The sequence below is a fragment of the Amphiura filiformis genome, chromosome 11 (assembly GCF_039555335.1).
Source record: "Amphiura filiformis chromosome 11, Afil_fr2py, whole genome shotgun sequence".
Classification (NCBI taxonomy): Eukaryota; Metazoa; Echinodermata; class Ophiuroidea; order Amphilepidida; family Amphiuridae; genus Amphiura; species Amphiura filiformis.
Genome location: NC_092638.1, coordinates 62,353,099 through 62,380,670, shown reverse-complemented (window position 1 = coordinate 62,380,670; position 27,572 = coordinate 62,353,099). Strand labels below are relative to the sequence as shown.

Here is a 27,572-nt window from a genome sequence, read left to right as displayed (position 1 = left end):
TAAAAATTATGACCAAGCAAAAATGTTGTGAGGTGAATGTCAAATGTATATCGCCAGCAATTTATCACATTCTTGTTTTTAAAATAGTATTACTCGAGACGGCTTTGTCAACTTTCTTGCACATTAACATTTTCAATAAAGGTTATCCTGACATGCTCAATTCTGTTTCGCAAATATTTTTTGCAACTTTAATACAAATCGCAAGTCTTTGAACAGGTTCATATAATTGAAGACAGAATTTAAAAAAAAATAGTTTGCGTCTGACGTCAGGGCAAAGGCGTGACGTGATTGGTTGCTAACCTACGCAGTACAGCATTGGGCTGGTTGACAGGACGTCATACGCAAACCAGTCTTTCTAATTCGGTCATCAATTATAAGATATTCTCGCCAAAACAATGAGAGAGACACCAAATTGGATACGAAGGAAAGGAGACAACCATGCGCGTATTTGGATGGGGGGGCTTTGGGGGCGTCAGCCCCCGGGGTAAAAGCGGGGGCGGCCAAAACGAAAGGGCGGCGGAAGAAAAAGGGGCGGCAAAAACAGGGGCGGAAAAAACGAAGGGGGCGGCAAAAAGAATTAGTAAATAAAAACGGGCGAAAAAATTTAATAAGGTATAAAAAATGGTACTATATATCAAAATATTTTTTGCTCTTCACTTTTTCAAACCACCGAAAAAAAATTGGGTCAACCTTTTCGGGCTGTTGGGGAAGGGGCGGCAAAATTGAATTTTCTTCAGCCCCCCCCACCCCCGGGGTTGGAACGGCCACGGTACGCCACTGACAACAACATCATGAATGCAGACGAAGGACCTATCAACTTGGTCATCTTTACGATCAGCTGGTCCAGAGGGCTCATCAAGAAATGATGTCACTCATTTAAAACTAAGATCAGTTGCCAGATCAGTTATAGACAACATCCTAATTGGGTGTGAAACATCACTACTAAGTCTGGATTTCATACTAGAACTTTATCAAGAATTGACCCCTTCCTTTCATAAACGACACTACCAGTTCCGTCTGCCTGCACAGCTACAGTGTAATACCAGTGCATTACAACTGCTGGTTGGTCTTCTGCAATATGAATCTTAAGCGCCCCACTGGATGGCAGCACTCCACATCAGCTCTTAAATAATTGTTTAATTATGTGGTTTTAACTGATGTTTCAAATTTGTGGTGTTTACTAGTGGTGAAACTAAACATCAGGACTCTACTAGACACTTTTTGTGACATCTAATGGATTATTTTAGAATTCTGACGAAGAAATACTTTTCTGGATATCACTACTGTGAGTTACATCAGTTTATGTATTTTACTCAACACACAGAAACCATATTCATCCATCAGTGACTTTGGTTCCTGGTTGATTTTCACACCTCGTCATACCGTGTTGTACAAAGTCCCATCATTTTAATTTGATCACTTTGTTGCATAAGAACCTGTCATCTTTGATCACCTTGTTGAATAAGGTTTCATCATCTTGTTTTTTGTGTGAAGATAAACGGACATTTGAACAATGGTATTATATCATGTCTTGCTGGTCATCTTATTGGCCATCAATAATGGACCAAATTGCCAATGTCCTCTATATACTAGCTTAGAGTGGAATTCTGTAGGCCTACATGTTCAACATGGAAATCAACAACTGCAGACACTTAAGTATCTTGGTGCCCGCATTCCTTACAGCAGTAACACATCTGCGTCTTTTCAACTTGACATCCTGATATTCGGTGACATTAACCCAAACCCAGGCCCAAACCAGACTGATCATGATCAGTATGAGCAATTAATCAAACCCAAACTTGTTTACAGTCCTGGACAGCTGATTGCACTGAACACCTACAACAACTCAACCAAGCAATCATTACCCCGGTTACCCACAGAGGTTTGGAGAACAATTACTTCTCTTGGAATCAATAACTCGTTCCATTCAAAACCACGTGGAAAAAGAGGCGGTCGACGAAAACCATGGCTGATCTCAAACAATCCCACCCACCATTCCCTAACAGATGATTCAGTTCACAGTATACCTGTTCATATATCATCTGAAAGGAAAAATGAACTGCACATAAAGCCTGTTCACACTGATAGGCCCAACCGTACCCTCATAACACCCTATATAAATCGTGAACCGTTAATGAACATGAGACTCTGGAATCCGAGATCAATCCGAAATAAAACAACAACATGTAATGACTATATTTGTGAACACGATGTAGATGCCATCTTCTTAGTTGAAACTTGGTTAGCAACCAATGACCCAGTTGTCATTGGCGAATTGAAGCTAAATGGGTATACCTTCTTGAACATCCCACGCGGTACCAGTAATCATGGTGGTATTGGGGTTCTTAGTAAGGCTCAACTTGCGTTTCGTTTACACCCGCTTAATGCTAAGACAGTTACCTTTGAACATGCCAGTATTTTAGATCCAAACAACGGTGTTCACTACATTATCATTTACCGTCCCCACCCAACCAAAGCAAATGGCTTTACTCTTAATAGGTTCATGGAGGAGTTTGAGGATTTTCTCCAGGAGGTCTCTTTGTTGACAGGAAAACTTATCATGTTGGGGAATTTTAATTTCCACATAAACGAGCCTCACAGATCCGAGGTTGTTCGTTTTCAAGCTATTGTTTCCTCTTTTGGACTTAACCAACATGTTACCCAAGCCACTCACATATCCGGTAACACTCTTGATTTGTTACGCACTCCTGAGAAGGAAGATTTGGTTAGACTCTGTGATGCTGGCACTGCATATGGCTCTGATCATTACATGGTAAGATTTATTCTGCAACAAAATAAACCACCACCTTTAAGGGTCACTAGTACATTAAGGGATTTCAGAAAGGTGGATCCAATGGCTTTAAAAACTGATCTTAATTGCGAACTAAATAATAGTGTGAAACCGAAAGCTAGTAATGTGAATGATCTTTTGGATCATCTTGAGAAAGCTGCTACCAGAGTCCTTGACAAACATGCTCCTGCAACCACAAGATCTCGCCGTGTATGCTCTCGCCCTCCATGGTATAATGACAATCTCAGAGAAGAAAAGCGTAAACAACGTAGACTTGAAAGGAAGTGGAGGAAAAGTGGTTCTTTATTCAATTCAATTCAATTCAATTCAAGAAACATTTATTTCACAACTTCAAAAATACATAGTATAAATGACAAATGCCATAATTTTCAAACCAATTACATACAAAGCAAAGTAATGAATCCGATCACAGGCCCACTGATGACAGTCAAATGCGATCACGTAAGAACAAACAACCTATTAAAAGGCAAGAGACAGGTCAAGAGAGGGCCTAAGACAAGATTAAGAGGGGCATCAATAAAAAACCTAAAATAAAGTTGTGGGGCAACACGCGGGAGCAAGCTCGTGGGTGCGGGTTGCCGGCAAACAGTACAAACGAAAATACAAATACAAACAGGACAGGACAAGACCTTACAAAAAAAAATAAGATGTGAACAGGAGTCAAAGAATAATTACTGGTAAACCGGTTTAGAAAGCAAATTGCTCTTAAAATGATGTTTGAAGGAGCTTGTGGATGTGGCATTTTGGATGGAAATGGGAATGGAGTTCCAAATGTTAACTCCATGCACTTTGATCGAGTTAGCAGCAAGATTAGAACGAACACGAGGCGGATAGAAATTATTCACACGCCTTGTATTATGACTATGAATTGTAGCACTATATTGAAAATAGTTGTCAAAAAGTGCAGGAAGCAAGCAATTGTGAGCTTTGAACATAAAGATAGCTGTATAAAGTTCATTTATATCATCCAGACAGAGAGTTTTTAGATTGGCAAACAAAGGCCCAGTATGTGCTCGAAAATCAGCATTGGTGATATATCTGATTGCACGTTTTTGAAGTCTAAAGAGAGGGTTTAGGCGTGAAGACGCAGCTCTACCCCAAGCAATATTACAATAACTCAGGTGGGGGAGCACAAGGGTGTCATAGAGTGACTTCAGGATGACAGATGGAAGGACATAACGAAGCTTAGATAAAATACCCGCGCTTCGGGCAACTTTGCTTGAGATGTATGAAAGATGATCAGCCCATGATAGTTTATCATCGATGATGATACCCAAGAATTTTGTGTGAGAGACTTGATCAATAACTTTGTTGTCAATGCGAATATCAAGAACAGCAGGAAGTTTATTTTTCATAGCTCTGGTGGTGAAAAGCATGAACGAAGTTTTATCTACGTTCAACGAAAGCTTGTTGGCATGAAACCATGAAGCAACTTTATCTAATTCCGTGTTCATGGTAGCAACCAGGGTATTTATATCACGATGTGAGAAGAAGATGTTTGTATCATCAGCAAAAAGTAGGAAAGAAAGCTTGGAGGATACATGGGAGAGATCATTAATATAAAGAAGAAAGAGCAAAGGACCCAAGATTGAGCCCTGTGGCACGCCACAAGTGATCGGGAGATGTGATGAAAGTCGGGAGTTGAAGTTCACAACCTGTTGACGGTTATTCAAATAATTTTCAAACCAAGACAAGGTAAGACCTCTTATCCCGTAAGTACTAAGCTTCCTGAGAAGGATATCATGGTTGATCGTGTCAAAAGCCTTTGACAGATCAATGAAAACACCGACAGTTGGAATTTTTTATCCAAGGAATCATAAACAGTTTGGGTAAGATGGGCAATGGCCATATCAGTAGAATGATTAGCGCGAAAGCCAAACTGGTTATTGTGAAGGAGACTGTAGCGAGACAAGTAATTATAGAGGCGATTGTAAACAAGCCGTTCCAGTATCTTTTAAAAATAAGGTAAGACGGAGATGGGCCGGTAATTTGAGAATGTATGCGGGTCATCCTTCTTGTGGATAGGAATGACTTTGGCGATTTTCAGTTTACCGGGCACTATACCAGACTGAAGGGACATGTTGAAGATGTGAGATAATGGCAGAGCAAGGATGTGGATAACTTGCTTGAAGACCATAGGGTTTAGGTCATCAAGTCCAGCACTTCCAAGTTTGAGTTTAGCAACAACTTTCCGTATTTCCTCTGGATCTGTTGGGAAAAAAAAGAAAGAATTTGATAAGTTAGATTTACAAGAATGCAGATTATGATTGTTTACATGAGGAATAGAATTTGCAAGCTTTGGCCCAATGGTGGTAAAATACTCATTAAATGAATCGGCAATGTCAGATGGATCACTAATAACAATACCATTGTTGTTGAAATGGTCAGGTAATGACCGATTCTTGGATTTTCCAAGAATCTCATTGATTGTACGCCATGTTTTCGCTAGGTTAGTACGGTGACTCTGGAAAACATTTGTGTAGTAGTTGCGTTTACATCTCCTCATTATATTAGTAAATACATTGCAATAGGTCTTATAATGCTTTTCATTAACAGCGTTAGGCTTGTGAAGAAAACGCTTATAGAGACGCTGCTTCTTATTAATAGAACGTAAGAGGCCTGCAGTGATCCATGGCTTGCGAGGAACATCATTTTTTTTCATCATTTTTGAATTTGACAGATAAGGAATCCTATTGGGAGCAGCATCTCTGTTACAATAAAATGTTACAGGACTCTAAAAAGAGACATTTCAACGACGCTCTTAATAATGCTAGCCCAAAAGATACTTTCAGGGTCATTGGTATTTTACTAAACCAAAATGAGAAAAGTCTGCCATCATTGTACACACCTGATGTGCTAAGCAACAAGTTTGCTGAATTCTTTAATGAAAAAGTTGAAAAAATTAGAATTAGTATAAAGTGTAGTGTTAAGGATAGTAGTGTTAAGGGTAGAAGTGTTAAAGATAGTAGTAGTAATGTAATTGATATTCCTCCAGGTAATGACTCAGTGTCCTCACTACATAGTGATGTTGTTATTCAAAATCATCTTGATCATTTCAGAGAATTGACTGAAGATGATGTTCGTTCTATTATTATGAAATGTGCCAACAAAACATGTAGTCTTGATAGCCTTCCCACCTGGCTGCTAAAGGAGAATATTGATATTGTTCTTCCATGTGTAATTGACATTATTAACTCTTCTTTAACAAATGGTATTTTCCCAGGTGATCTTAAACAAGCAATTGTCACACCTATCCTCAAAAAACCCAATCTAGATTGGAACAACTTACAGAACTACAGACCCGTCTCAAACATCGCCTTTATAGGGAAGCTAATTGAGAAGGCTGCAATTATCCAGATCAATGACCATATGCATGCTAATGAGCTTGATGAATTATGTCAGTCTGCCTATAAAGAAAAGCATTCCACTGAGACAGCACTGCTCAAGGTGACCAATGATATTGCTAGGGCCATTGATGATAACAAGGCAGTCTTCTTAATTATGCTTGATCTTTCTGCTGCCTTTGATACCATTGACCATGACATTTTATTTTCTCGTTTAGAGCATGGCTTTGGTATCAAAGGCACAGTCCTACAGTGGTTCAAGTCTTACATAAGTGGTCGTCAGTTTAGAGTATCTGTTGGAGGGGTGATGTCTGATAGGCATGTTCTTGAGTGTGGCGTACCTCAAGGCTCTATTATTGGGCCAAGAGTGTTTACAAAATATTCTCAGTATATTGCTAACATAATCCGTCGTCATGGTTTACATTTTCACATATATGCCGATGATGTTCAAATCTATATGTTTTTCAATCCCAAGATTCCTGGTGATTCAGCATGTGCCATCTTCAAGCTATCCATGTGTGTCGAGGAAGTTCGTGATTGGATGCTTTGTAATATGCTCAAGTTAAATGACTCCAAAACTGAGTTTTCATTGCTGCCCCTCCACACAATATGCCCAGTCTCTCAACATCAATATAAAGATTGGTGATGCTGAAGTAATTCCATCTGCTACCATCAGGAATCTGGGAGTTGTTTTTGATGCTACGATGAACATGTCTAACCATATAACATCTATTTGTAAAACAGTTAACTTTCTCTTGTGGAACTTGTCCAGAATTCGTAGGTTTGTCACCGAAGATGCATCCAGTAATGCCATGCGGGCACTAGTGTTATCCAAGATTGATTATGCCAACGCCCTTCTGTCTGGATGTAGAAGCAAAGACGTTGCTCGCTTACAAAGACTACAAAACCGTGCTGCCCGCATTATCTTCAAGTTCCACGCCGTCACTCATCTTCACCTCTTTTAAATTCGTTACACTGGCTTCCAATAGACAAGAGAATTTGCTTCAAAGTGCTACTTTACATTTACAAGACATTGAACGATCTGGCACCACCCTACCTCTCTGATTGTCTGACCATCCGTGTTCCAACTAGGGAAGGTCTTCGTTCAAATCAAGATCTTACGCGCCTTATAATTCCTAAGACAAACAGACTGATAGGCGATGGATCGTTCAGTGTCTTTGGACCCAGAATCTGGAACAATCTTCCTTCATCCATTAGGTCATCTCCCACAGTTACTACTTTCAAACGTAGCCTGAAAACCCATCTTTTTAACCATTGCTAATTTTATGTTGTTTCTTTTGCATATTTTTGTTTACTTGTAGTCTTTATTAGTAGGGTAAGTTTTTCTGTAAAGTGCAATGATCATTTCTTTGAAATTGCGCTATATAAATGCCGTTGTATGTATGTATGTATAGTGATGTTAATTAACTTTTCATCATGTTGCTGCAATTTTGCTCGATGACACCATCCTCATCTTACAATTTGCTTTGTAAAAATAAATGAACGTGCACTGACGCGTTGGTCTCGTGTACCCAGTGTCGTAAGTGTAGTTCGTAAGCAGTTTTGAAAAGAGTGGGATGCAACCCCCATAAAAAATTGCAGTAGTGGGCCAAAATAGTCCGAAAACTGGGCCCCAGGAATTAGATCATTAAAGGTTTGCACATCGGCTTTGTACTGAACCAGTACTGGAGTTAAATTGCCGTGTTTAGCTTGTTCTCCTTTTGCCCCTTTATCTCTTACTCTTTCATGACTCTAACTCTAAGGGATGTTAACTGTCAAGATTAAGCTGGAATTCCAGAATTTTTATCCACATTTCCGCACTTTTAATCATTTTCAGTCCGCGTGCTTTTTCAGATATTTACATCCCTGAATACTGGTAATAAGTTCAGCCAGAAAATATACTTGTCCAATTTGGCACCGTATTGGCCCAGTCCGACGCCGGTGTGCAAAATGTTATTGGCCCAACCCCGGGCCCAGTATTAGGCTATTTTGGTCCAGTACCACATATATGTTTGCCACGGCCCCTCTGACTGACTGAATTTGCCCTGATTGCTACCGTAAGTGGAAAACAATCCTTCCCATTGAGTAAGTGGCCACCATTTATAGAGATATCAATATAGTTTAATAGTTAGTTGAATGCAATGTTGCATGACAACAGCTAGCTGATAGATTAAAATGCACGTATCCAATATTGGTTTGAAGCATTATGTTATATTGAAAAATAACAACCGGTTAATGAATTTTCACGTAGACAGAACAGCCAGCTGATGCTGGAACTTACCAGCACTCGTAAATTGTTATTATTGTAATTTTCATTCCCGGTAATATTAAGGGTTTTTTTAATACTGGAATGCAGCTTGCATTAAGTATAAGTTAGAGCTCTATTTAAAACGGAATATTATGCATGTATTGTATTATGCATGACTTGCATGTATAATATATGGTGGTCTAAAACGGCTTCCTTGCTGAGGCGTATGCCATACAAGTAACGTGCACAATATGCTAAATTAAAGCTGAATAAAATAGGCAGACGTCGGTTAATATGTCAAGAGAGTATTTATATTTGAAAATATTCGATTTGTTAATTATAACATGTAAATGAGCACAAACAATTACGAAAACTGAAATAAGATAGCAATATTTCGATTGCAAATAGATTTTGGCGCCAATGTTGTTGACAATTTATCATGTCGTTACCATTATTTTGTAATGCTCATTATCATTGGCGTATTGGTAATAACATTATAGTGAAATTAAGCCAGGCGGCAAGCATTATAAATTACTTAACACGTTACCTCCGAGCAAAACTGACCTGATCCTAGCTTCCATGTGTCAACTTGATGTAATGTAGAAATTTCTCAAGGAGAGCGGAAAACATGCTTTGCTCAATGCAAGTTCATACTGCAAATGTTCTCTTTATCAATTAGCAAAAGGCTCTATTTGCGGTATATAGGATAAATTCTTTTGTTTATTACTACGATTCATGTTATTAAGTTTTAACTATGTAAACGTCAGGCCAGATTTACAATTGAACCCGATGGGCTCGGGGTCAGGGCCCCAAAAATGAAGATGGAAAATGCTTGGATTTAAAGAATTCATATTTGCCAAAAACATGTATTTAATTGCAATTCCAGTATGGGTCAAATTTTTGTACTATTTATGCGTCTCAGCTTCTGTAAAGGCCAATAGCTTCCCCACCAGTAGGCTCGCGCTGCGCGCTACGCATCTCACCCTACCAGGCTGCAAAATTACCTCACGTTGAGTTTTGGACCTCCACATTTAACCTTGCCTAGGGCTCACAAAAAGATAAATCCAGCCCTCCTAACGTCAGAACCTCAAAAAAAAATCAATAATATTATAGAAATACAAAGTCAACAGATTATTAAACTAGTTTGAGAAAAATTTTGCTCGAAATTGTTAAACTTTTCACACAATAGGTTATTCGATTGGGGTGTGGATTTTCCATACTTGCTCAATGCAAGTTCATAGTGTCGGCTTTTATCATTTTCGTAGCATTTTACATTTTTGTAGAGGAATACAATATTAAATACTTTTCAAAAAAAATTTTTGAGAAACAATGTTTGGCAATGTTTGGAAATTTGCTTCTTTCCGATGTCTTACATACAAAGCCTGTCAATTCTCTTGGGTCATAAATCATGCAATTCCATTTTCTTAATTCAAACCCTATTATAATTGAAGACCCAATTAAAAAGACTAGTTTGCGTCTGACGTCAGTGCAAATGCGCGACGTGATTGGTCGCTGACCTGCGCAGTACGGTATTTTTGGTCTGGTTGACAGAACGTCATACGCAAACTAGTCTTTTTAGTTCGGTCTTCAATTATACAAACGAAGTCAGATTTCCATGTTGAGTGAATATGCAGGCAACAGTTTATGTAACCTTTGATCATACCAATTGCTTCTGGAGATTTATAGGCAAGGGGGAAGGTTTTTGTTAATCAGGGAAAGGAGATTTGTAGGTAAGAGAGAAGTTGTTGTAATGGGAAGACTACAGATATGGAGTATTAAGTTTTAGCTATGTTATATGTTTGCACAGGATAGCTCAACAGAAAATCAGTAATCTATAATAGAAAATCCAAAGATTCTAGTGAACTAGTTTGCATTGAAATTTCTCCATACAATATTCAAATTTTGATTTTGGGATTTTTCATCACTCATAATGTCGGCTTTTATTGCACTTCAATTGTTCAATACTTAATCTGGTTCTGATTAAAGTTTTTTTTATTTAGAAAAATAATGCTTGATAATTCGTTTCTGTCATGTATTTTTATTATTACCTTTCAATACCTAAAATAGTCTGTCAGATAACTGCACTTACATTGATTTTTAACTATTCTTCTGCTAAGAGAACGCTATACTGGATAGCATTACCTAATAATTAATAATCTTAAAATTACAGAAATATTCTCTCAGATTAATACCTCCACTTAATTTAATTTTGCTCGATGACACCATCCTCATCTTACAATTTGCTTTGTAAAAATAAATGAACGTGCACTGACGCGTTGGTCTCGTGTACCCAGTGTCATAAATGTAGTTCGTAAGCAGTTTTGAAAAGAGTGGGATGCAACCCCTATCAAAAATTGCAGTAGTGGGCTAAAATAGTCCGAAAACTGGGCCCCAGGAATTAGATCATTAAAGGTTTGCACATCGGCTTTGTACTGAACCAGTACTGGAGTTAAATTGCCGTGTTTAGCTTGTTCTCCTTTTGTCCCTCTTACTCTTTCATGACTCTAACTCTAAGGGATGTTAACTGTCAAGATTAAGCTGGAATTCCAGAATATTTATCCACATTTCCGCACTTTTAATTATTTTCAGTCCGCGCGCTTTCTCAGATATTTCCCTAAATACTGGTAATAAGTTCAGCCAGAAAATGTATTTGTCCAATTTAGCACCGTATTATCCCAGTCCGACGCCGGTGTGCAAACCTTTATTGGCTCAATCCCAGTATTCATGGTATTGGACTATTTTTGCCCAGTACTACAAATATGGTTGCCGCGGCCCCTTTGACTGTCTGAACTTGCCCTGATTGCAATCGTAAGTTCAGTGGAAAACAATCCTTGCCATTGAGTTTAACAGTGGCCACCATTTATAGAGATATCAATAATAATTTTTAGTTTAATAGTTAATTTGAATGCAATGTTGCACGACAACAGCTATATAGCTGAGAGATTAAAATGCACGTATCCAATATCAGTATGTTATATTGAATAATACCAACCGGCTAATGAATTTTCACGTAGACAGAACAGCCAGCTGATGCTGGAACTACCAGCGTTTGTAAATTGTTATTATAGAAATTTTCTTTCCCGGGGACATTAAGGGATCCAAAATGAGCGTTTATTGCGTTTCGACAGTATTTTTTGTGGGACATGAGAGCACCTCAGACCTATCGAATTGCATTCTGAATACGAAGCATGTCTTTCTGATATCAAATAATTTTCATTTTTTTAAATCACAATATAATACAAATTTTATGACAAATTATAAAAATTTGATATTTTTCAAATTTTTGATATATAACATTCCTCGAAGTAATTATATAAATCTAATGATATATTCTTAAAGTGTATGTAGTAGGGAGGAAAAGCCGACGGTCAATTGAAAATTTTGACCTTTCATATTGAAGATATGGATTTTTTCCCAAAAAGACCTAATTTTTTTTTGGTGTTTTGGGGAAAAAAATCCATATCTTCAATACGAAAGGTCAAAATTTTCAATTGATCGTCGGCTTTTCATCCCACCTACATACACTTTAAGTATAAATCATCAGATTTATAAAGTTTACTTCAAGTACTGTTAAATATCAAAAATATCAATTTTAATGATTTGCCATAAAATGTGTATTAAATTGCGAATTTCAAAAATCTAAATTATTTAATATCAGAATGACATTCTTCGTATTCAGAATGCAATTCGATATGTCTGATGTGCTCTAATGTCCCAAAATAAATACTGTCCAAACGTTCATACCCCAGCCCTTAAGGTGTGTTTAAAATACAAAAATGCAGCTTGCAATAAGTACAAATTGGAGTGTAATTTACAACAGAATATGCATGCATATGTGATGAGATCAAGCAAAATCAGTCGAAAGTAGGAAATATTGATTTTGAGATGTAGCCAAACAAAGGAAGTATTTTCTTTTGTTTCCTATTATTTGGAAACTCTTTAACATTTCATATTTTGACAACTGGCTGTCCAAATTCAATGGAGTTTTCTGCAAAATGTAGCTTTGCAAATGTTGTTAACAATCCTATAGAAACTGAAAATTGAATATGTCCGACTTCAGACTGATTGCTTGATCACACCACGTAGGCTATATAATTTATATGTTGGTAACGGCTTATTTGCTGATATATATTCTATGCAAATTGTACGTGATAAATAACGTACACAATTATGCTAAAATAAATCTGCATAAAATGAGCAGACTCCTATAAATCTGTCAATAGAGTATACGGTCGCGGTATTTGAAAATATTCGATTTTCATCATAACATGTAAATGAGCAAAAGCAGTCACAAATATTGAAATAGAATACCAATATGTCTGTTGAAACACATGATTTTGGCGTCATTGTGTGATTAATTTATCATGTCGTTACCATTCTTTTAAAATGCTCATTATCATTGGCGTATCGGTAATAACCTTATATTGCGAGGAAGCTAGGCGGCAAGCATTATAAATTACTGAACATTCTACCTCCGAGCAGAACTGACCTGATCTCAGCTTGCATGCCGTGTCAACTTAATGTAATGTACAAATATTTCAAAGAGATAGACCATCCGGAAAACGGAAAACATACTTTGTTTGGAGAATTATATACTGTGTTCTATACCAATTAGCAAAAGGCTCTATTTGCGGTATATGGGAAAAAATTCTTGTTTATGGCTACGATTCATGTTATTAAGTTTTAGCTATGTAAACGTCAGGGCCGGATTTACAATTGGGCCAGATGGACGCGGGGACAAGACAACCAGATTTGGGGGCCCCCAAAATGAAGATTATATTATCTTTTTCATTGTAAATATTTAAATGCTTGGTTTTAAGCATATCATACTTACCAAACACATGTTGCGTTTAATTGCAATTAAAGTATGGGTTAAATTATGGTACCATTTTTGCATCTCAGCTGCTGTAAATGCCAACATCATCTGGGGGCTTCGCTCCTAGGACCCCCCCCCCCCCCCACACACACACACACCCCCACCACCAGGAGGCTCGCGCTGCGCGCTCTGTATCTCACCCTATCGGACTTCAACATTACCTCACGTTGAGTTTGAGACCTCCAAATTTAACCTTGCCCAGGGCTCACAAAAAGATAAATCCAGCCTGATAAACGCCAGCACCTTAAAAAATCAATAATATAGAAATAGAAAGTCAACAGATTATTGAGCTAGTTCGGGAAAAATCTTTTAACACAATATTCGATTGAGTGTGGGATTTTCCATGTACTTGCTCAATAACGTCGGCTTTTATCATGTTTACAGTATTTTACATTTTTTTTTTTTTTTGAAACACTGTTTGGTAATTCGCTTCCTTTAGATGTCTTACATACAAAGTCTGCCAATTTTCTTGGATCATAAGCGCTGCACTTACATTTTCTTTATACAAACGAAGTCGGCTTTCCATGTTGATTAAATATGCAGGCAACACCTAACCTTGATAAGTATCATACCAATTACTTATGGGGATTTGTTGACAAGGGGGAAGGTTTTTGTTAATCAGGGAAAGGAGATTTGAAGGTGAGAAAGAAGTTCTTGTTATGATAAGACTATAGATTTGGGGTATTAAGTTGTAGATATATTATATGTTTACACAGGATAGCTCAACATAAAATCAGTCATTTATAAATAAAAATCCACAGATTCTATTGAACTAGTTGGCATTGGAATCTCTCCATACAATATTCGAAATTTGATTTTGGGATTTTCATCACTCATAATGTCGGCTTTTATTGCACTTCAATTGTTCAATACTTAATCTGGTTCTGATTAAAGTGTTTTTGTTTTTAAGAATGCTTGACAATATTCGTTTCTCTCATATATTTTTTAATATTATGACATCTTTCAATACCTGAAATAGTCTATTGTACTTAAATTGTTTTTTACCTATTCTTATGCTCTACACATTACTTAATAATTAATAATCTTAAAATTCCAGAAATATTCTCTCAGATTAATACCTCCACTTAATTTTTGCTCTGCTATTAAACAAAACTCTCTTGGATTCTACAGGAATTCCGGAGAATATTACCTAATAATAAAAACGCATTCATTGGAATATAATCACATTAAATAGTTTATATAACCTTTTACTGTCTGCCGCCTGGACAACCAATTCTTTAGAAATGCTTAGTCGCGCTAAAAGTCGATCGATACATGTAAAAATCAGCACAATTCAGAGATACACCTTTTTGCTATGAAATTAATTTTCTCGGTCAAATATAAAGCAATATTTTTTTTCTTCAGTAATGTCAGTTAAAAACTTGGTGCTTGGATATACATTTTTTAAATCCTGGTGTTAAAATTAAGCATTAAATTGTGTCTTTTAGTGTGATATTTTTGATTTTTATAGGCCTTGAATTCGCCTGCGAGCTTTTTACGGAATTCATGTTTTAGCGTCTCAAACTAACATAGTTTGCTAAAGAAAGATATTTCCCACCTCTGTAAAGCACATCGTGGGGTCTATATGTTATAGTTTTGTCAGAATTTCCGTTTTTGTTTTACCCTATTTCCATTGATGCTCCGAAAATGTCAAACTAAGTAAAAGTAGGCAATGGTGAGTACTTTTATCTCGAGAGCAACCAGCAGAAATAGTCGATATTTCCTTTGTTGTTATCCAGGTCAATTTTTCATTGAAAGCAAATTGCCCGACCAGCGATTAAATCCCCAATTGGGTGTTCTGGTTAAACATGATCAGTAGGAGCGTTATAGGTCTGGGAATTTCTTTGCTATATTGAAGTTCTGGCAACACTATAGCCATGCCGGTATTCCTATTAAACCCAGGGATATCGATCCACAATGCTGAAATCAAAACGGAAATTCTGACAAAACTATGATATATAGCTCACGGTGATGTGCTTTAGAAAGTTGGGGAAAATCCTTCATTAGCGAACTATATTACTTTGAAAAGCTAAAAGGTTGATCCAAGAAAAGCTCGCGGGCCGAGCTGAAGCCTATAAAAATCGAATATCTTACACTAAATGACTGAATTTCAGGCCTAAGTTTAACACCAGGATTTAAAAAAAAATCAGTATCAAGCATTATAGTTTTTCCAGCCATTTACTGAAAAAATGTAAATTATTGCTTTTCATTTGGCTGAGAAAAAATTTTTTACACTGAAAAGGTGTAACTCAAAATTTTGCTCATTTCAACACCAATTTCGATCGTTTGTATTGCCTCATTAAATGACTGAGTGAGCCTTGCAGAACAAAAAGAATCGGTTGTGCAGGTAGCTGACTGTTTAAATTAAAATAATACAATGCCTCAAGTAGTGGCAGAATGTGCGTTATTTTAATCCGGAGTATTATACCACTTGCTTCTTGGTATTTTGTTTTTTAATCAGGGAACAGAGATTTATTATAGGCAGAAATTCTTGTTTAGATACTCCATAGTCATATCCCAGCGAAAGTACAAAAATATATAATTGTTTATAAATAGCCTAAAAGTGAAGGATAATTCATTCAAATTGTCATTTGGTATTTTTGAAATGAAACAAATTGACCTAGTTGAGGCCCCATTCAAATACATGTAGCTAATTTATATACTGTCAGTATATAAATTACAGATTCATGTAAATACCTTATTTTGTCTTAAATACACACAGCTTTAGGCTGAACCACCAGCAGGCTATGTTGGCAATGACAAAGGTACCAAAATCTGAAATTTGATGATTTTTACGATCGGCAGGATGAGCAAATCACTGAATGGGCCTTTAAGGTTTAGCTATATTACTTGTTTTTATTTAGGTTCAATACCACCTATTCTATAGAACACAGTTTCAATGGAAAAATAGGTAAATTTGAAACACGATTTTCTCATACATAGAACTCTCAATACTTGTTTTTATTTAGGTTCAATACCACCTATTCTATAGAACACAGTTTCAATGGAAAAATAGGTAAATTTGAAACACGATTTTCTCATACATGGAACTCTCACAGTGAAATGACATTATTATCAATTAAGAGTAGAAGGTTGAATCATCAAATGACCAAATTTTCAACATTATGATGACCTGAGACTAAACTAATGAACTTTGAATGAATGTTACTCTGAAATTTGCATATTTTTGTGCTCTACATGCAGCTTGGTATTTTTCAGTGATTTTTAAGCACCTTTTTCAGATGCCATGCACGAAAATAGTCCTTCTCTTTTTTTAAGCACTGTCCAGCTCTAAATAGTGGTATGAAGTATACGGTTTCAAAAATGCCGCTAGATTAAAAAGTATGAGGTCTTTGGTCAAAATTTGCTAGTTGATAACTTGATCTACAACTTGTCCTCCTACAGCTGAAAAATCACTGTCGTGTGACCATTAATAAGGATTTGGTGGCTACTTTTGTGAACCGAGTGAAAAAAAACATCTATACAATATCAGAAATATTCTCTCCTAAAACAAAACAGAAGTCAAATTTCCATCATTTCCAGAATTATTAAATTATATAGTAAAAGTTTACGTAATCTTTGATTAAAATAATACAATGCCTCTAGTAATCGCAGAATTCACAGCATTGTAATCCCTCTTATTATACTACTTGTATCTTGGTGTTTTATTTCAGGAAAAGGGAGATTTGTAGAAAATAAGTTCTCGATTGGATAAAACTACAGAGTTATGTTATTAAGTTTTACCTATGTTTACACAGGACACCTCGACAGAAAATCAATAATCTTGAAAAGGAAAGCCAGACGATTATGTAACTAGTTCACTTAGAGTTATGTTGTGAAGTTTTACCTATGTTACTTGTTTACATAAGATTCCTCGACAGAAACCAATAATCTAGAAATAGAAAGTCATAAGATTTTGTTGAACTAGTTCGAGTAGAAATCTTGCTTCGAGTTTGTTAGACAATATTCAAATGTTTATCTTTAGATTTTCACCACTTACTCCATGCATATTCACAATATCAAATACTTGGTTTGGTTCTGATTAAAGTCTTGTTTTTGGAAACAGAATCCTTGGCAATATTTTTTTTTTCATATTATGACATCTTGCAATTTTGAACAATTCCTTTAGGTTACCTGAATTTACATTTTGTTATTTTTTGCTCGGCCAATATATCTCTATTTTGGAGAATATGTAAACGCGTTGTCAGATTTTCATGAATTAATTATACCAGGCAATAGTTTACGTAACCTTTGATTAAAATAATACAATGCCACAAGAAATGGCAGAATTCACAGTATTTTAATCCCTGTGTATTATGCCGCTTGCGTCCTGGTGTTTTGTTTTTTAATCAGAGAAGGAAGATTTGAAGCCCAAAGAGACAGTCATGTTAATATAAGACTCCATGCAGAGTCAGTTATTAAGTTTTAGCTGTGTTATCTCTTTACACAGGATCATGAGGATGCCTCAACAGAAAATCAACAACCTAGAAATAAAAAGTCAAAAGATTATATTATTATTAACCCTAACACGCCTGAGTACTACAAAATACTGCTTGATATGCGCTGTTCGTGCGTGGTGTTATTTTAGGTAATCTACATTTACATTTGTTAATTTTTGCTCTGCCAAAATAACTCTAAAATGGATGTTTATATTACCTAAAAATTAAAAACGTAGTCGGATTTTCATAATGATTAATTATAATCACTTTTGATTAAAATAATACAATGCCTGAAGTAATCGCAGAATTCACAGTATTTTAATCGCTAGTATTATACCACTTATATCTTGATATTTTGTTTTTAATCAGAGAAGGGAGATTTGTACACAAACGAGAAATTCTTTGTTTAATAATCTAGAAACAGTCACAGGATTATATTTAACTAGTCCGCGTAGAAATCCCGGGTAGAAATATGGCCTTGAGGTTTACACAATATTCGCAATTTTTATTTTGAAATTTCTATACTTCCAGTTTCATAATATCGGCTTTTATTGTACTTTACAAAAGATTACAAATCAAATATTTAATCTGTTTCTGATTAAATTTGTTTGTGGAAAAGAATGCTTGGTAATATTAATTTTTTTTTCATATTACGACATGTTATACAACAATGGTGTGAAATGTTCATAGACCTTTATTAAAATAAGTAATGTATAGACCACCAGAAGCATTTTATTTTTAGTTGGATTATTTTATCGCTCGGGTTGAAAAGTTATGTTTGATTATTTAAGGTCCTGATTAATTTTTGTGACTAATTTTGCATTTTTATCAAAATATAACTACACACTGGTAACAAAAGTTATATATAGGGACAAGGAATCCAATTACTTCACTGAAATTTTCAGTGATTCAAGACAAGTGGGTCATTTTATATATTAAGAAATGAGTCTAGCGCGCGGTACCTATTTTCTTATCATAAATATGGTACCGCTTGTCTTGAGCCACTGAAATCCCAGTGTTGAAACTGGATTCCTTGCCCCTATAATATACATAACTTTTGTCACCAGTGTGTTATAATTTTGTTGAGAAAAGTGCACAAATAGTCACAAATTTATCAAAGGGTGTAGCACCACCTTAAACCATGTAGAAAACGAGCTATACCAGTTTCGCCATTTTCACGCATATTGAGTTTGTACCACGTAAATTGACTTTTATGCTGAGGAATACATATCTGAGATAACAAAAGAAAAACAAGGCTTTTTCTTGTGTTTTTATATCTTTTCACGTACTTGAAATAAATAATAAATTATAATATAAGACCTACTATTTTCTTTCACTTTAAATGTCCATTATTTAAAACTGCACGTTGGGCCGCTGAACAACATGGTTGTACAAAGTCACAAACTTGGCCCGAGCAGTTTACACAATTTACCGCAGCTCCGCTTGTAGAATACTTCTAGTTTTTTGTTACATCCTGTATATTGGAGAATGATATTACCTATTAAACATCTACACTGCCTGAAATGCTCTTTTCATTGTTTTCAATTCAAATATTTCAGAATTTGTACATTTTCATGACCATATTTGGAATCAGCATGAAAAATTAAAATGAGTACAAACAAGCCCAGTATTGGTTCAGTGCTCCTCAAGATAGCTCTTCATATTTTTTAGAAAATATCTCAAAACTTAATATTTAAGCCTATGCAGCTAGCACACAGAAAATTAATCAAGAAAGGGAGATTTGTTGAGAAATTCTTCTAAGAAAAAGACTACTGAGTCGTGTTATTAAGTTTTAGCTATGATATTTGCTTATACAGGATACCTCGACAAAAAAGCAATATTCTAGAAATAGATAGATAAAAGATTACATTTAACTAGTTCGTGTAGAATTCGTGCCTCAACAATATTCGCATTGTAATCTTGGGATTTTCCATACTGACTCCAAGCAGATTCGCAATATCGACTTTTTATTGTACTTCACATTGTCAAAGAATACTATATCAAAGTAATACTTTATCTGTTTTAGATTAAATTTTTGTTTTTGAAAACCGAATGCTTGGAAATATTTAAATCGTTTCCTTCATATTTTGTTAATTTTTGCTCGGCCAACAGAATCTATATTGAATAATGATATTACCTGGTAATTAAAAACGTTGTCGGATTTCCACGATGATCAGATGATCGACTTATCATCAAGGAATAGTTTACGTAACCTTTGAATAAATTAATACAATGCCTAAAGTAATAGCAGAATTCACTGTATTTTAATCCCTAGTATTATACTTCCTGTATATCTGTGTTTTAAAACTCTCTCCACAAGGTGTCGATTGTTGACAACAACTTGGAAAAAAAAATAATTAAAAAATATCAGAAATGCACATTTTCATCACTGTATTTGGAATCAGCATGAAAAATGCATTAATATGAGTACAAACAAGCGTAGTATTGGTCCAGTGGTTCTTCGGATAGCTCTTGATATTTTGAGAAAATATCTCAAAAAATAGACATTTTATGTTGAAGCCATGCATTCAATTTCAATCAGGGAAGGGTGAGATTGAATGCAAACGGGAAGTTCTAGTTAGGATAAAACTACATAGTTATGTTAAAAGTTTTAGCTATGTCACTTGTTTACACAGGATACCGCGACAGAACATCAATGATCTAGGCCCGGGATCTAGGAATAAAAAGTCAAAAGATTATTTTCAGCTAGTGTGCGTAGAAGTGTGTAAGCCCTGTTATCTTCAGGTAAGATATAGTTCACGTAACTTTTGAAAATGCATGCCTCAAATATAACCACAGATTTCACAAAACTTAAATATTATACCACTTGCCTCATGGTGGTTTGTGTAAAGGGGAGGAGATTTGAATGGAAAGGCGAACTTCTTGTTAGGATTATTCAACATAGGCATGTTATCAAGTTTCAGTTATATCACTTAAACAGAAAATCAATAATATAAAAATAAAACTTAGTCATAAGATCATATAAGTTTGCGTAGAAATTTTGCCCCGAGTCTGTAAGACTTTTTTACACTAATATGCAAATTATTATTTTTGGATTTTTCATATTTACTGCATGCAGATTGCCAAGCAGTACAATATGTAATACGTGTTCTGATTTTAATTTGTTGGTTTTTTTGGAAAAGAATGTGTAGCAATATTGGTTTTTTTCATATACTTTTTTTTATAATTATTATGGCATCAGATTACCTGCACGTAATTTTTGTTTTGCTAACAGAACTTTTTTAGGGTAAAATTGCCTTATGATTGAAAACGTAGTAGGATTACCTCCATAATGATTGAATTATATTTTTAAGCAATAGTTTACGCAACCCTTGATTAAAATAATATTATGCCTCTAGATATCTCAGAATTCACGGCATTCGCGTAGAAATATGGACTCTTTCCACAAAATTTCAATTTGTAATTGGGATTTTACATACGGTTTTGACTGTACTTTACATTGTCAAGACTTTTATTGTGCTTTACTTCTGATTTTTTTGTTTGTTTTAACAGTTTTTACGCGCATATGGGTCTGTATGTTATTAACATGGGGTATATTTTGTTGTTTTTATTATTTAATTTAAGCCGTGGGGTACTTGATACAGGCCATCTGGCTTTCTGAGTACTCCCTCGTTCAATATCTGTGTCTGTAAAAAGTTTTATGTGACGTGACGTGACGGGTCAGATTCCTTCCATTTGTAAAGCGCATTCCAGGAGTGTTTTACAATAAATTTTACACTTATGAAGCCGACGAAAAGTAACGCCATAGGGATCGAGGTGGCGTAAGGTTAAAGTTAGGTTAGGGTATTGCGTTTTGCGTGTTTTCCATAGTGACGTATAGTTTTGCACTTATTTTTTTCAGTTTGCCAGCAATATTATGTATTTATTTCTTTTGAGAAATATATAAAAATTAAATCTATTTAGTTTACTACAGATATGTCACATCATTTACAAAATATGATGAATGTCTGATTGACACAACTCGATTTTAAATTGGCATTTCTTCAAACCCGATTTTCTCGAAAAGTTGTTTATTCGCGGTGCCCCAACTATACGCCACTATGGAATACAGCCGACGAATTGATTATTGCAAAATTATTACACATTTTGCAATTCCGAATTTTTAATATGTTATCAAAAACAACATTTTGAAAGTATTTGAACGACGGAAACGTTTACAAGATAATGATAAAGTTGAACAAAATATACAATTTTGCTGCACAGCAGTCTCTTGTTGTTCCACCTTTGCATTCAAATGTATAGAGAGACCACTCGCTATGTAGATGTAGAAGGTGACTTCGAGATTTACTGTCTATAAGCTGTTATGGCATCGCGGAGATGGTCACGTTCGCATTTATAAAATCGCATTTATGTATATGTGTAACCGAAGTACACTGGTAACAGTATTAGATTGGGATTTGATTTAATCGACTTACGCTTTGATATCACAAGCTCACCGAATGGTATTCCGTAAATCATAGTTCAGAAGTATACTAAACTGGCCTCAAAAAGAAACTTATAATTTTTCACAAGGTCATATCTTAAAATCCTCTCCATAAAAATGAACAAAAATTGCACACAAGATTACTTCAATACTCTACTCTAAACACTGGTCAGTAACCAAACAGTTGTCCAACTGACACAACAGCAAAATGCACTGACATGGAACACCTTCCTGGACCACATTCACAGCTCAACATATTTCTATAGCTCGGTTCCAATTATTCGTTTGTACATGAACAAAAATTACACACATGATTACTTCAATACTCTACTCTAAACACATGTCAGTAACCAAGCAGTTGTCCAACTGACACAACAGTAAAATGCACTGACACGGAACAGCTTCCGGGACCACATTCACAGGCGAATAATTGGAACCCAACAAAAAAAATCTTTTGGGCTGTGAATGTGGTCCAGAAAGGTGTTCCATGTCAGTGCATTTTGCTGTTGTGTCAGTTGGACAACTGCTTGGTTACTGACATGTGTTTAGAGTAGAGTATTGAAGTAATCCTGTGTGTAATTTTGTTCATTTTAATAGACAGGATTTTAAGATACCGTATGACCTTGTGAAAAATTATAAGTTTCTTTTTGAGGCCAGTTTATCTTGTTTTAACAATAATCATTTCAATATTTTTGTTTTAAATCTGTGAAATATTTCGGCTTAAAGATGATCAAAATGTTATGTTTGAATTTTGTAAGAATACATGTAATGAAAATGGTATAACCCATTTATTATTTACACAGTATTTTGTAATGGAATCTGTGACATTTTAGAGCTAAAAGATATGTTTGGATTTTGTAAGCTAACTTTAATGTTAGCTTAACCCACTTACTATTCACATTCGCACACACTCGTATATTTTCAAATACATATTTCTTGCTCCCTTATCAAAACGATGAAACGATTCCATAAGTGCTAAGTGAGGAGCCCGCTATATCACAGGTTCGCTATGTTGAGAATAAGGTTCGATCGATAGGTTCGCTATTAGCCTATAAACAGAGAAAGAGGCTTACGCATCATATACTGAAACATGGAAACATTCAAATATTACAAACTAGTGCACGAGATCAAATTAAAGGCCCTTTCAGTGATTTCACAGGAACATTAAAAAAAATGGAAATTTGTCAGAGTTGCTTAGAAATAAAGAATGAGTCTACAGAATTTCATTAAACCACTTTTCCCCTGAATACATCGACAAATTGGTCAAAAAACAGAAGTTTTAGAAAGGTTTTCTAACTCAAATCAGATCGACTCGAGAAAATCGAGATTTTCGTACAGTGCGCCACCAATCGACTGGAAAAACTTCCTAGTCCAGTGTTTCTAACACGGGGAAGTAGAGTCTAAATTGATTTAAAACAGACGCTTAATTTTTGTAGTAGAAACCCAAATAAGCAATTAAAGGTCACCGAGGCAAACTAACGGTCAATTCAAATATGAAAAACAGTTAAAATTGTGTATTTTGTTTAAAATAGTAGCTACTGATGTAATAAGTAGTAGAAACAATACGCAACGCGTGTTGGTACGGTGGAGAGTGAGCTTCTTTCGATCTCGAGTCGGACTTTTTGTACTGTCAGTATCAAAAGTCCAGATTCATGTAAATGCTTTATTTTGTCTAAAATACACGGCTTTCGACCGAACCACTAGCAGGCTATGTTAGCACATCTATGCCAATTACAAAGGTACCAAAATCTGAATTTTGATGATTTTTACGATCGTCCGGATGAGCAAATCACTGAATGGGCCTTTAATGATGCTTAATCGTTATTCTTAATATATCAATATACAGGGGAAAGAAGAATTACGCATCGCACACAAGCACATTTAAACATGAATTTACAAATGGAAACATAACATGCATAGGCATATATACCAGAGTAGAAACTCCGGACATACCTGCATGTGCGGGGACTTGAACCCCATACATCTCGCTTGTCGGCGAGCGCTCTACCACTGAGCTACACAGACTGTCCCTGATAAACAGGACTTAGCCTATACCCTAACCCTATACCCCAATTTATTTCACTTTGACCTCAGTGACCCCACTCACCATTTATGGAGTCGTGTCATAGTTTGATATGAGAGCAAGGAATGTTTATTCAAAAGTTCTATAGTACTGTTTGAAAAAAAAAAAAACCACATTTTAGCCCTAATACCGTAAACGTTCGCCTAATGGCGCTATGGAGTTCATGGAAATGAGAGAGCGCCATCCCTGTAAAAGCCGACTATTATCACTGATCATTAAGGGCACGTGTAGTTAAAGGGTGAAACCTATCGACACATACATTATTATGAACAAGATCGAACAAACTTGTTCATGATAATGCGGTAATCATTCACCTGATACGTTGTGGCCCAGTGAGCAGAGCATTACACTATAGTGCGAGGATAAAGATAACTTGTGGAGAAGATTGATGGTTCGAATCTCATGCAGTAATTTCTGACAGATTATGATGTCTGTCAATGTGTTTTTTTTTCTGATTTGAGGAAATTTTATTCTCTATTTTCTTGATTTTATCTTTAACATTGTTTATATAATTTTATTATTTTATCGTGTATGTGTCTTTTTTCATGATTCTTTGTTTTTATCATTTCATTTTAGAGTAACTCAATCCATTTGATTGTATAGGCATTTGTTATGTGTGTGAGACGAATGGTTATGTGTGTGAGACGAACTGTCGCGTGCGACAAGTCTTTCAATTCGCGCGAGTGTCCTTGCCTATACATCAGTGGTCATAAGAGGTATATCATTTTATTCGAAGGGGGGTCCCAAATATACGGGGGTCATAAAATCTTGGAAAAAATAATAGGAGGGGGTCATAACATGTTTTATGACCAAAATGTAGGGAGTCACACGATGACCACATCAGAAAGAGTGTCATTTTATTCAAAAAGACTGATTTCAATACAATTTTGGGGTTTGGGATCATAAAATTTTTGTTGCCGAAATAGGGGGTGCGCAATTTTATTGACGCAGACTTTTTGTAAATTTGGGACCCCCTTCCGAAAAAAAATGATAGCCCTCTAAGAGGATTCAAAAGATAACCTCTGCCCCAATAATCCCTAACTATATTTGTTTGAAACTGTTCCACGGAGGATGTATCATAATAGGCTCAGTCTTCAAATGATATAAATAAAATTTGAATGAGTGAACGAACAAAATCAAACAACGACCAACTGAATAGAGGCTGTGCATATGACGTATCATCCCGTAAATATGGCGGACTACTCAAATGCATTCAACAAAAGCATGATTGCATCTACCGCGACAGTTCGTCTCACACACATAACAAAATGCACTACGATCAAATAGGTTGATGACAACATTTGATTGAATGGACTGCACTGTGCCATGATGACGGGGAAGAAACCGGTTCAAATCCTTTGTTTTGAGCCAATCGCTAAACGCAAGGCCTCTATAGCTATCATTGAATACTGGCTAGGATTCCACAACACAATGAGAACATGTTATAAGGCGCTTTGGAAGGCACACAATACCCCCAATGACTTTCTATATTATGTGCACTCAACAACTATTCAGTATCGATGCCCGGTATCGAAGTTACGTAATGTTACTATGTCAACGGGATCACGCGCTTAAGTAATGAACCACGACCGAAACAATCAGTACACAAAAAAGGCATACCAAAATTCCGATACCATCACGGAGTTACGTAACTACTTCGTGGTCTGATAGTTATATGATCAATGGTCTGATCTTCTTGGGTTCGATCCTTTTAAGAAAAGAAAAATAGCTGATCATTTATAATGCATAAATGAATAAAGTAATGTAGTTACACAGTTTGAAACATTGAGGCCGTTCTATTTTTCAAAGGTCATTTAACTGTTAAATGTAGTGGAATAATCACGCATTGATAGGTAGCAGGTGGAGCGGTTTTTGTTGCCGTTTGTTCGCAGTGCCTATTTATCTAAAAAAAAATAAGAAAATTAAAATTAAATTAAAAAAATTCACAATATTCGTTCGTTAAATGGGGACAAAATCCAAAAACATTTCTTGACCCTTCTTTACATAAAATTGGGGGCAGAAATCAAGATTCGAACAAGTACCATTCACCATTCAAGGCGCACCCTCTACCGACTGAGCTAACGGGTCAGACAATAGAAGGGTGTAATTTTGAACTGAAGAATATTAAAAAAATAAGAAGAAATTACAATGTTATAAAAAAAAATTACCAAAATGAGTATGAATCGATTTACAAATGAAGTCCAAAGGCACTTCGAGAAAGAATACCTGAAGAAACCCCAAAACATTTGCTGCTCTAGCAACTAACATAGTGACCTAAAGTATTGGGTCATGTCACGATATTTTTTCTGAGGCATTATGTCCAGGTTGCTCAATTTAACATACACGTATCCTTAATGCTGTTGAGATTTTACAAGGATGGCGCTCTCACATTTCTAAGAATCCAAAAGCGCCATTAGGCGAACGTTTACGGTATTTCACCGTGACAGGTTCAATAACAAAAATACTGCGTGAATAATAAGTGAAGAGCTTTCGACATAGCGGATGGACAGCATTCAATCAAGGTGTATGTGATGAAATTCGCCGTGGAAGTAGTGATGTAACAGGATTATCTACCATAGCGACCGGTCCCATATTGCCCTGCGCTACAAGCAGGCTGCACTCATCTCATGTGTATGTGTGCAATCATTGATTGAATACGATACCACCCTTTTCAAAGAAACTAAGCTGCGAGGGATCAGCATGATGTTAAATTTCTGAAGAATTACGATCTATGTCTTAACCATGTTCTTTGATAATCTATGGTGCAATGCAGAGGGACAGCGTCATGTCTAGAGCAGGGCAATATATTTACAAATAGTGTGGCAGTGTGGACCGGGCGCTATGGTAATATATCATGTCATATCAAAGGAGACACTTTTGGGCAGGTTATCAATTTTGAGGTTTTTACATATCTTAAATATAGAGAAATTTTGCTCCACAACGCCGTTTTCCCCAATGAAATCGGACATTCCTAAGCAAAGATATTGAGTTCGTAAGTTATGGTATTATAAAATTGGAAATTGAGATATCGCCCTTTAAAAATATAAGGCAAATTATAGTAAGATTATTGACAATGTTGAGAGTAGGAATTACCTTGAAAAATGTCTCAAAAAATACAAGATTCCAGTTATATTCCGGTCTGAAACTATCAGACAATATTTTAAACATTAATAACATCACAAATTCGCAACAAACCCAAATTGTGAAAAAATCACCTCCGGGCAGATGTTTGGCTATTTCTCCATTTACGATCCTGCCCAAAAGTGTCTCCTTTTGATATGACACTTTACAAATAAATCTATTTCTCTTGGAGCTTGGAACATCGA

The 27,572-nt window shown here is 35.8% G+C and overlaps 1 protein-coding gene across 1 annotated transcript; it reads left to right on the top strand.

The window, feature by feature from the left end:
• Positions 1-1,513: 1,513 nt before the first annotated feature.
• LOC140163835 (uncharacterized) lies at positions 1,514-7,121 on the top strand. The gene is made up of 3 exons (XM_072187149.1): positions 1,514-3,050; positions 5,493-6,704; positions 6,901-7,121. The coding sequence occupies exons 1-3, from the start codon at positions 1,514-1,516 to the stop codon at positions 7,119-7,121; spliced, it is 2,970 nt and encodes a 989-aa protein (XP_072043250.1).
• Positions 7,122-27,572: the final 20,451 nt, after the last annotated feature.

Excerpts from the sequence above, each read along its gene's own strand:
- LOC140163835 (XM_072187149.1), top strand. The coding sequence starts at position 1,514 with ATGGTATTATATCATGTCTTGCTGGTCATCTTATTGGCCATCAATAAT. Across the intron at positions 3,051-5,492 it reads CAATCTCAGAGAAGAAAAGC|ATAAGGAATCCTATTGGGAG; the intron begins GTAAACAACGTA and ends TGAATTTGACAG. Across the intron at positions 6,705-6,900 it reads AGTTCGTGATTGGATGCTTT|TTAACTTTCTCTTGTGGAAC; the intron begins GTAATATGCTCA and ends TTTGTAAAACAG.